The sequence below is a fragment of the Cajanus cajan genome, chromosome 10 (assembly GCF_000230855.2).
Source record: "Cajanus cajan strain Asha chromosome 10, NIPB_CcT2T_4, whole genome shotgun sequence".
NCBI classification, from domain to species: domain Eukaryota; kingdom Viridiplantae; phylum Streptophyta; class Magnoliopsida; order Fabales; family Fabaceae; genus Cajanus; species Cajanus cajan.
In genome coordinates, this window is record NC_138526.1 from 43,416,574 (window position 1) to 43,429,262 (window position 12,689).

General features: G+C 26.6%; 1 protein-coding gene across 1 annotated transcript; it reads left to right on the forward strand.

The window, feature by feature from the left end:
- The first annotated feature begins 2,880 nt into the window (after positions 1 to 2,880).
- Positions 2,881 to 4,535, forward strand: LOC109817642 (coumaroyl-CoA:anthocyanidin 3-O-glucoside-6''-O-coumaroyltransferase 1). The gene has a single exon (XM_029268675.2). It carries the CDS (start codon positions 2,985 to 2,987, stop codon positions 4,383 to 4,385), a length of 1,401 nt encoding a protein of 466 aa, XP_029124508.1. The 5' UTR covers positions 2,881 to 2,984; the 3' UTR covers positions 4,386 to 4,535.
- The last annotated feature ends 8,154 nt before the right edge of the window (positions 4,536 to 12,689 follow it).

Genomic DNA, 12,689 nt, shown 5'->3' on the forward strand with positions numbered 1-12,689 from the left:
AGAAAATGGAGAGGGTAAAGAAACTTGTTCCCACAAGATATTTACCTTCCAAAACCTCCTTCAAAGATCATTTCTCTATCTCATGGATTTTCTTTTTTTATCTCACATTTTTCTTGTTGATTTTCTCCGCATGCTTGTTATTTACATGATCTTTAAAAGCAAGAAAAAGCTAGAAAATTTTAACTCCATTGCTACAGCCATGGATCACCGCTACAATGGTGAGGGTTTAAGATTGAAGAATGCTCCCATATCTTGGGCATTGGTTAAGCGCTACAACGCTGAGATCCCCTATTCTTGGCTTCTTCTAGATTTTCACCCCTAAGGTCATAGATCAGCGCTATAGGGTTGATTCTCTTACTTATTCATTCTTTCTCTATTCTTCACAACTGCAATCATGAATGAGCGCCATGGCATTGGATTTTTGACTTTGTTGCATTTCCTACACGAAACAAAGAAAATTTAATTATAAATTCACCAAACACTATTTAACTCTTTCCTTTGAATTACTAATAAAATTAAAGGAGAATTATAATAAAATGTACACAATAACTTTAGAAAGAGTGCTAAATGTAAAATAAAATCACATATTCCATGCACTCATCATGTTGTTCATATATATGCATTGGATGAGTATATATTGTTGTTTGATATGATTGTGGTGATTGTTTGAATGTTTTAGCTTTCAAACATGGTGATTGTTGTTGGATGTAAATTTGCTTGGTTTGCATGATGGTGTTAAGTATAAATGCTTTATTCCTATACTTGCTTTCTTTTTAAAATTTAATTTATCTTTGCATGTTTTTCATGTGATTTGGACTACGATAATCATGTTTTTCATGGAAGTAAGACAGGATTAGTTGGAACGAGTTTTTGGGAGATGTTGCAGGACCATGTTGACAATGTAGTCGAGAACTATTCTTTTGTTGGTCTGTATATAAACGTTACTTGACTGACAACTTATATTTTATACTATTCTTTTTACTCGATGAGTGTAATATATTGTATATATTTATAGCTATTTTTAGTTATACTTATATTTATATACATGTTATAATGTGCATAAAATATTTTAAAAATAAAATATTACATATGTTAATAGCTCCACTGTTAGTTGATGATTTAATGAAGTATAATGACTATGACAAGTTGTTACATAATACTAGGGGTGAGCATTAAACCGACACCCGAACCGAACCCGAAAAACCCGAAAAAAAATATTGCTTTTGGGTGGGTTCGGGCGGGTCTTATGGGTAAATCGGGTTAAAATTTTGATTTTATATGGGTTATATTGGGCGGGTTCGGTTTTGAATTTTTAAATCCGCTAAAAACCGAACTCAACCGAAAATGAGATAAGTTTAAATTTTTATTACTTTTGTATAACTAAACAACAATGGTCCAAATTTAAAAGTCTTTATTTCAAGTATAATATAGCCATCAATTTGTAACTTATTTTTTTCCTTTTTCTCATAACTTAGATATTTATTTTGTCTTCTCCTTCCTCATTCAACTTCTCAACACACTAGTCCATTTTTAGAGTTATCTTTTTGCTTCTTTCTTTGTCTTTCTTTTCCATCTTCTTATCTCCATTTTGAGTACATTTTGTGTGACTGTGATTTCTTATGGTTTTGTAATCTAAACTTTATTTCTTTTCCATGTAACAACTATGAATTTTGTTATCTTTTATTTTTGCTTCTTTAGTTTGTAAATATTTCAACTACGAATCTATTTACACCATCTATTGTCACCTTCATTCTATTTTTATACACTATTTTAAAAATATTTTTTATCATTTTAAGCTTCATCTTCGTTAAGATAAATTGGTCTACAAAAAAATTCAAACCCGATTATACCCACCCGCTTAAATCCGAATCCGTTTCAACCCGAACCGCCTCAAATCGAAAGCTCAGTCGGTCGGATATGGGTCACATTTTTTCAAAGTCGGTTTACAACGGGTTGAACATTTTTCACCCGAACCCGACCAAACCCACCCGTTGCTCACCCCTACATAATACTTATTATTTATATTATTTATCAAACATTGTACATAATAAAAAGTTCTCCAATAATTAAGTATTAGTTGTGTATTTTTTTTTATAATATTATTTTAACAAAATGATTTGCTGAGAAAGGTGAATTGGAAAGTTTTTTTTTTTTTTTTTTTTTAAATATTCGTATTGCACCTTGCGGTAAGTTTTCTATTATTGCTGTAACAGCTCGAGCGACTCGTGGGGTGTTATCTTGTTTTGTTTATAATGTTATACTAATAAAATGATTTACTGAGAAAGCTGAATTGGAAAGTTCTTTTAAAAAAAAAAAAAAATAAATAATCGTATTGCACCTTGCCATAAGTTTTCTATTGTTGTTGTAACAGCTCGAGCGACTCGTGGGGTGTTGTCTTGTTTTGTTTATAATATTATACTTACAAAATGATTTTCTGAGAAAGCTGATTTGGAAAGTTCTTATTAAAATATTCGTATTGCACCTAGTGGTAAGTAGGAGTTTGCAAGAAATTAATTAATTTTTCTCATAATCTTAACTCTATTAGAACTATTTTTTTAATATCATCCTTTTATTAAATAGTCTTCTTTAAAATTTTAACTGCATAAAAATTATCCATCTTAATGTCATCCTTTTATCAAATTCAAAACTTTAGCTCAAAATCTTGATATTTGAGAATCAATTATAACACTAATTGAACCAACAAAAGTTTAAGATAGACAAAATAATGAGATATCAAAACATTAATTGATATTTTTTTTATATTTTCTTTTCTTTTCTCTCGCATGATTAATTATATTAATTATTATTTTTTCTCTTTTTTTCTCTCTATGGCTTGATATACGAAGATCTTTTTGCATAGATTATTTAAAGCTATTATTTTGAATATAACAATCACATTACCACACTAAAGAAGAGAGTGCTATAGAAGAATTATCTCTATTGAGTAACCTTACACAATTCTCTTCTAGCATATTGCTGAACAAATGGCAGAGGCAACAACAAATAAACTTGTAGAGAAATCTCAAGTTGCTCCAGTTACAACCAAAACCACGTCTCTTCCCCTATCATTCCTGGACTTAACTTATACAGGTTCTCGTTACTATGTGAGACGCCAATTCTTCTATGACTTTCCCCATCCCACACACATTTTCTATGAAACTAAACTCCCCTCTCTCAAACACACACTCTCTCTTACCCTTCAACATTTTTACCCTCTCGCTGGAAATCTCCTTTGTCCCCCACCACCCCACAAACCCTTCATTCGCTGCACCGATCATGACTCTGTCACCTTAACTGTCACTGAGTCCCAAGCTGATTTCAACCTTCTCTCATCCAACCACCCCAAAAGTCTCAAAGATTTGGGTAAATTGGTTCCCAACTTGTCATGCACAACTGTGCCTAATGACACGTTCGTTTCCCCATTGTTGGCCCTGCAAATCACGGTTTTCCCCAACTGTGGCCTTTGCATCTCGATCACGTATTGCCATGCAATCATGGATGGTAGGTGTTGCTGTTATTTCATGAAGTGTTGGTCTTCCATTTGTCGAAGTGGTGGAGTTGATTTGACACTTTTGGAGATCTCACCGCCATGCTTTGATAGGGAAGTGTTGAGAGACACCAAAGGACTCGAGGCCATTTTCTTGAGAGACTACTTTGAAGCAAGGTCGACATGGAAGGTTGGTCCAATTCCTAAACATGGAATTGATGATGAGGGCTATGTTAAGGCAACGATTACTTTTGGAAGAGATGATATTGAGGCCATGAAAAAATGGGCGTTGAATCAGTGGAAAAAAGATGATAAATTTCAAGCGCCGCAATATCTATCAAAATTTGTGGTGACGTCTGCTTTCTTGTGGGTTAGCTTGGTTAAAGCAAAATATAGAAACGACAACGAAGAAGAACAAGTAGAGATGATAGAGGACTACTTCCGTTTTGCAGCAGATTGTAGAGATCGCCTTGAGTACCCGATACCAGCGACTTACTTTGGAAATTGCTTGGCGAGATGTTATGTAGGGCTGAAGAGAAAGGACCTAAAGGGAGAAGGTGGTTTTGTGAACGCAGTGAAGGCCATTGTAAGGACAATAGCTGATATGAAAACTGAACCTCTGAAAGGTGCAGAAAATTGGAAGGAATTGTTTATAAAGACGTTTCTACCGGGACGTTTAGTGTTAGTTACAGGATCACCTAAGTTCAATGTTTACGAGACTGACTTTGGATTTGGAAAACCTACCAAAGTCGACGTTGCACATTCCAGTATGTTTTTGTCTTTTGTCGAAAGTAGAGACAAAGAAGGAGGATTAGAGGTTGGCTTGGTATTTAGAAGTGAGGAATTTGAATATTACATTACTGTCATTGAGCAAGGACTTGTAACATTAAAATCTTAAATAATTGTGTGCGTTGTTCGACAAAGGGCAACATGCAGTATTGCTACTTTAAGTTTTATTTAGGATTTGTAGTTCATGGTGATGATAGTTAAAATATGTTGTAGTATGCTGTTGACACTTTGGAATAAAAAATATGGTGATGGTATAATATTTGAACCTTATTATATGAAAAAGATGTGGAGTGCTCTGACAAGAAGGCTCCAATGGAGAATCTTAGATGCGGAGAGGTATTTTATGCACAGGCTGTGAAGACAAGGTTGGATGGAGAGTTATATTTTGTGTTGGCATTGATGATTTGAGACCTTAGTTTATGAGGTAATTACTGGTTGTCATTTTTTTATTTATGAGTATTACAAGTTTTAATTTGTTTATAATTGGGTGTGTGTCTTGCTAAATTAGGTTTTGGGATATTTTAAATTAATACTTCAAGATTTTTTAAAAGTGTTCAATCAAAACTTAATTAAATTATTAACAAGAGAGAACATATTTTGAAAATTAAAATAAAACAATACGGTGAGAGAAGGAATTAAATAAAACAAACTAAAAATTCATTTTTGGAATATCATATTAAATCAGAAAATAACATATTAAATCATACGTTATGGAAATAATTTATTTATCAAAGAATCTGTACGTTCAATTCTTGTCATGTTCAAAAATTTGTATTCAATTCTTGTCGTGAATAAATGTTATATACATTTTTTTCTTTCAAATACATATGTTCCCCTTCTTAAATTTATTTAAAATTTTCTTAAATACCTTTTAAATTTGTTTTAAATAAATTTTATTTTTAAAAATCATCTTGTTCATATACTCTATCTTCCTCCATTCTTTATCTTTCACCGGGTACTTTATCTTTCTCTAATCATTCTTTATATATGTTTCTTTTATTTTTTGCTCATATTTAATAATTTTTTAAACTCTTAATTTTAATTTTTAAACATTAACTTTTTTATTATATCTTTAATATTGGATACAAGGTTTTAAATTTTATGAAGACATTATTTTTAAATGTATGATTTATTGATTTTTCGATTTTGTTTTCTGATTCATAAAATATATTTTCAAAAAGTACTTTCTGAAAGAATAAAAATATTTCTCTTTTAAATTTTTTTACTCTTTTGAATATTACTTTCTGGAAGTAAAAAATAATTTCGAAAAGTATTTTTTAAAAGATAAAAATATAAATTTAGGAAAAAAAAATTTCAAAAGAAAAAAATGTATTTTTGAAGAGTATTTTTAGAAAGAGTGTTTTTCACTTTCAAAATTACTTTTTAAAAGTATATTTTTTCTCTTCTAGAAAATATTTTCCAAAAAGGGGTTTAGAAAATAAAGAAATAAAAAAACAAGAGTATAGAAAGTATATTATTAATTAATAGGGATATATTTAACAAAAAGTTTGGAATTATTGTCTAGTTTAGAAAGTTAGTGAATACCCATGACACAAAAAAAGTTATCCATCTTAGTGAGTCTAAAAAAATAAAAGTAATTGATTATATGATTATAATAATTGATTATTTTGATTTTTGTTGATTTATGAAAATCATGAGTTTCAATAATAATCAATTAAATAGTTAAATAATCAATTATATTATCTCTTAAAAAATTGATTTCAGTAATATATAATTTATTAAATAATAAAATAATTTATTATATTGTTCATTGTTTAATCCCAAGAGTTATGATGAAAAAAATTTGATTATGAGAAAAATAATCAATTATTTCAATTTTCATTTATAAATATTAAGTTTTTTGTCCTATTTTAATTAGTATGACTCCATAATACATTGATAAAATAAAAAAGGAAAAAAGGAAAATAGTGAGAGTGATTTGTAAAATTCTTGATTCATATTAAATAGCGAATTCAAGAACTCCTATGTGAGAATCAATCAAAGAAAAAATGGAATTATCAAGCTAAGTTTTAGATTTGTGTGATTATCACGAAAATCAAATGATATTTTAACCCTTGCTTAAATTTGTGTATGTTTCTCAAGTTTTTTTTTAGTAGTATTCTACATAGGTCTGAAATGTTCTGATGTATTTCACAAAACCTTGTGGTTTTTGGACATCTTTTGTATGATTGTTTATTAACAAAGACAAACTTAGCATTTTTTTTAAGGGAAAGATATCAATCGAGATGATTAAGAATTGAATGTGTAGATTATAGTGGAGTGTTAAAATAATTTTTTTTTTGTGTGTCTGTTTCTATTTCTTTAAATATATCAGCTTTACTTTTTGAATTTATGTTAAAATTGAAACAAGATCTATGTATATTGCAATATATATGATACTTTGATCATATAGTGTGTTTGGTAAATAAAAAAGAAATAGATATGAGAAATGAAGTAAAAAAAATAAAAATAAAATAAATAGAAATAGATAAAAAATAGAGTAAAATTTTGTTTGTTTGATTGAAGAGAAATATATATATATATATATATATATATATATATATATATATATATAATTAGTAAAAAAATACCATGCACAAATAAATCAAAAAACAGTGGACGTCGGTCACAAATGTAAGGGAAGACGTTACAAAAAAGTGTCGGGCTAAAAACAACATTTAATATAATTAAGTGACAAATCTTGTGTCGATTAAAATATTTATAGATTATTGGTTTTACCGTACACTAGAGTCTTCTTTCTAACTCCTTTCATTTCCCTATTTTAGGTATTTTAGAATGTCTCCCACACACTACGACGATTCAACCAGCAGTTTCTCTCGATCTAGATGGCTCCTGAGATCAAACATTACGCAGTGAAGATCTTTGAGGAATGAATTTTATTCTTTGAGTTGGATATCTTTTAAAATTGATGGATGTTAATATTTTAATAATAAAAAATATATGTCATATTATATTAATGTTGTCTTGATTTTTTTATAATATTAAAAGTTATTAATTAAATGTATTTTCATGTAATTATATTTAAACAATATGTTAGAAATTTTATTTTTAATGATTATTGTGGGCTACATATATTATTTGTAGTATATTAGTTATTTATATTTAGTTAGACTCAATAAAAGTGATTTAATTTTAGTGAATTTTTAGATTGTCAACCGGAAAAACTAATATGAGCCCAAATAAGTAAAAATTAGATTTGGCCCGTTAGGGGCTAATAAGAACCCTAACATGTTTAAAATCATCAAGATGATCATGGTCCAAATATGTTAAATCAGAAACACATGTCTCTCTGTCTCCCCATCGGAAGAGTAACATCAAGTCCCGTTAAAGTATCCAGTGATTTGATCAAAATCAATGGATACAAGTACGTGTTATTAACATTAACTCTGTAATCTGATACAACGGTTTTTAATATTAATTAATGAAAATTTTCTATTTGGCTTAAAAAATTTATCCCAATACAATAAGCTTAGAAAATACATAAATATTATCAAAATTATATGTAGAAATTACTAAAATAAGTGATTTTAGAATTGGATAAGTAAAATTATTACTCAAAAGTTATTTGGATTAAATAATAATATAATACAATAATTGTTCATTTCAAATGATTAATATAATTAGTGACAAATTTAAATAATAATTTGATAAAATCTAAAAAATATATGCTATTATTTGTCCATTATAATAAGAATGCACTTTTAAAAATAACTATAAGTATATTTTTAAAATAATAAAAATATGACAGATTAAAATTATAATTAATATAAAATGAAGTGTATTTTTTTGTGGTCTAAAACTATTAAAAAATGTGAGGCAAGTCAAACAAAAATATATTTTTTAAAATTTTAAATTGTCAAAAAATGTGACTATTTTAAACTATTAGAAAGTGACTACACTTTCTAGCGCCCAAAATCAATATAGATTTGATGGTTATTAATAAATTATTAATTAACTTAATATATTTATTTATTTTAAATCTAAGATATAAAATTTAAATAATGTATTTATCATTGTTTTATTTTTTAATTATCAACCATTAATAAAATACGAATTTAAAATCTTATCTAATTATATCATAATATTTTCATATCAAATTTAAAACCAAATATTAGTTATACAAAAATATAAAGATCATATAGTAGATTGTCAATAAGATTCTAGTTAAATAATTTAAAATAATTAATTTTTCAACTATATTATTTGTAAATAATTTATTCCAAAGTTAATCAATTTTTTATATATTAATTATTAGTAAAATTTAATAATTTTTAATTTAATAATTGGATCGATGAAATTCAACATACATCATGAGTTATTGAACGGAGTAACTTTACTAAGAGTTACTTTGTGAGTCATTTGATTCCTCCTCTCTCTCTCTCTCTGTCTATATATATATATATATATATATAATTTTATTGATGATCTTTTTTAATATATGACTGCCAATTTTCGTCAAAAATTCTTATATTTTCGACAAATATAAATTTGTCAAAAATATTTTATTAGTAATATAACTTTTTTTATGAATTTTTTTTCTATCAAAAATATAAATTTTCTGACACATTTGTATCCGTCGGAAGTGTAAATTTTCCGTCAGATTTGTATCTGTCAGAAATTATCCGCTGGTAATATAACTTTTACTACAATTTTTTTTTTCCGTCGAAAATATAAATTTTCAACCAAATTTGTATCCGTCAAAAATTATTTATCGGTAATTTAGATTTTTCTTGTAGTATAAATAAGGGATCCCTTTATAATTTAAAAAAAAACATATAAGTTTAAATTAAACTTTTTAATCCTATAATATCTAATTTTCAATTTTGATCTCTCAACTTTTAAATTCATAATTTTATAAAAATTACAAATTTGATTTTTCTGCTAAATGTTGATTTATTAACTGTTAAATAATATTGTATTCACTATGAGTGATTTGAGAGAAAGAAAATAATTATGTCATCAACTTGAGAGGAAACTGTGAGAGTTAGTTAAAAAGATCAACCTAGTTCGTGGGTTCTTATGGAATGTGTTGTCTTAGGTTAATTATGGGTTAAGTCAATTCTTGAGCTTTGGATAAAACTTGAACAGGCTTGAAAAGAAAAACACTTCTTTTGATATCAAATAAAAAAAAATTATGAACGTGAATCTCAATTACAAAACAAATTTTAGTAAATTTTATATTATTTAATGTTATCATCTAAAATATTCTTTATTTAATTAATATTTTATTTTTAAAGTCTCTTTTTTAAACAGGCTGAGAGGCAGTTACCCTACAATGACATAAAAATAGTGTTGAAAGCTTGAGAACGGGACAGGAAGAAATTACTAACTAAGGAAAATAAACCAGGAAATGAAATTCCTTCTTCATTCATAATTCCAAAACACAAAATTACAAGGGTTATTTTAAAAGGAAAGACTAATAGTTCTATTACCAGTAAATAACACGTGGTACTCACATTGCACAACAAACAAGATTAAAGGTTACATTACATTTTTATCATTTTATTTTTATCCATCTATAATTTTATCCTTTTATTTTAAAATAAAAATATTAAATCTCTTTATTTTGTAAAATATAAAAATTTAATTTTTCTACCAATTTAGTATTTTTTAATCTTAAATTTTGATATTATTTAATAATTTATCATCACTTAAATAATATAATATTTAATAATATAAAATATATGAATACAAATAAAAAATAACATAAAAAATTCATTTACATTTAGTTTTATGAATAACTAATATTTATTTTATTAATATTAATTTTATTTATATATAATTTTTTTTATTTTTAAATGTCATGTTCATAAATATCGTATTACTTAAATGTGAATAAATGTTAAAATTTAGCGATTGGCAGATGTTAATTTAATAAGAAGTCAAAATTTCATATTTTTAAAAATAAAAAGAATAAATAATATTTTTTAAAAAATAAAATATTAAAATTATAAATTAATAAAATAAAGAAATAAAAAATATAATTTAGTCAAAAATAAAAATAGTCATCGAGTCTAGTGGGTCTCGGGCTAGTCCATCTGGGTTTGGGAGTAATTAGGTCACTATGGGAATTATATATGTTTGGGCTTGGATATGGTCTCGTGTGATTGAGTAATCCTACATAGTACATAGCCCAAAAATAAAACTGAACCACCATTAAAAAAAATCTTGTTTGACACTTATAATATACTCCTAATATATATATATATATATATATATATATATATATATATTAAAAAAAATACCGTTAAGCTAAATTGTCTTTAATAGTAGAAACACTTTTTACTTAAGTGATTTAATTAAACTGTAAAGTTGAATCAAATTTAAACAGGTTTCATACTACAAAAGCATTGTCAAAGTCACCTATATCCAAAAGAAAACAAAACAAAATAAATAAAAAAAGATTATGATGATACCAGTAGGAGCAGTCTCTTTGCAAAACAAATAAATAAATCGAAAAATAGCTTTATACGTTGTTTGAGTTTTATATTTTTTTATTTCAAATATGAGAAAACAGTTTTTTACTCTAACTAACTTTTTATAGTCAAAAACACAACTTGAGTAGTTTCAAATATGAGTATTTTACACAGGATATATCCAAACTTATAACTGTGAAACTTGCTTGACTTAATAATGTGAACAACCAACTTGTTATCTGTTTTAAAAATGACATTTTCTAATCGCAATCCTTGGACGGGTTGATCATGCATCATCGTTTGTGCGTTAGTATCTTTTTGTAGATACCCTTCATCGTCACTATCGCTTTGGACCAACATGTGCACTTTAATCATCATCACCCTTGACTAGAAGAATCAACGTGTATGAGATCCTTTGAAAGCAAGATTAGTTTGATAAAGAAAACTATAAAAAAATTATAATGTTTTTCACATTTTAATAGTGAATTATACAATAATTAAGCAGAAAATTGGGTTGGGAGCAATGAGATAGAAAGGAGGAGGAGGCCTGCAGCGTTACTAGCGTACGAACATGACTTGGACTAAGTTATTATGATCCATCCAGAAATTTCCTAGTTTCATCCCATCACTTGCGCAGAATCTGTGTGCAAGAAAATCCTCGGTCATTGCATCCCTCAAATTACGAAGTCCACTGTACTTTCATGTTCGGTTTGAGAGAAATTGACCCCACGGAAACAGTTGTTTAGAAAGACACAAAGACATGGAAAGAAAAACGAAATTGCTTTTCATTTCCTACAATACCTTTCTGCTTTGTTTAGAAAAGGGTGAAGCATTGACGGTAGTGCAAGAGAATAAATGAAAATTTGATTTGATAGAAAATAAAGAGAAATTCTATTTTAAAATTATATTTTAAATAATTAAATTTCCATGTAAAATATGTTATTTAAATAATTATATTTTTATTTTTTATTAATCAATTATTTAGACAATAATATAAGAGTAGACTTGTTTATATATGTTTTTGGTAAAAATTTCACACAAATTTATACTTAAAAAAGTGAAAATAAATTCATATGATTCCTCCCATAATTCCTTCACAAATTTACTTAAATCATCTTTTCCAAACATTTTTTTTAATTCTCTTATAATCCCTCTCTTTCTTTTCCATTCTTTACTAAATCACCTCCTCTAAAATCACGTGGATGATAGGATTTTATTTAAATATTTTTTAAATTTCAAAATTTACTCTTTATTTTGAAAAATATAACTATTAAATTTCTTTTAAAATTTTTTATTTTAAAAATATTTAAATATTATAAAATTTAGAGGGTTAAATCAAATGGATAGTGAAGATACACCTTTTTTTTAACTCTATTCTAAACATGCGCTGAATTTACTATCATATCTACATATATATAATGAAATAATTTATTATAAATATACATATTATCCATGAAAAATTCTAATTTTAATTAGAGAATAATATTAATAGTATGATATTTATTGTATCTAAATTTTGTCTTTTAAAAATACTCTCTCAAAATTAAAATAATTACATTTATTATAAAAAAAATGTAATGATATAATGTAAATAAAATTGTATATGACATTATTTTTTATCTCTACTTTTTTTTTATCATTGCATTATTATATTTATTATTGACTGAGAGTTATAGATTAAAAAAAAATGTTGCATAAGTTGTTGTAAAGTTTTCATGTAAAAATTGGTCTTCCTGGATTCAATTATCATTATGTAATTACAATTAATTAAACAACAACTAATGCGTTGACATGTTGGAAGACATTCCCCCATTGAACTTTTGCTGTCCTCCATAACATTAAGAATTGTAATTCTATTTTGCAACTACGCTGACGAATGATATTAGAAAGTTTGACGTTAGAATAATTTTTCCACATAACTAGACGTGGCTTATACGTTCCGAGAACTTTAACTTGGAGTTTTGAATCCATCAACG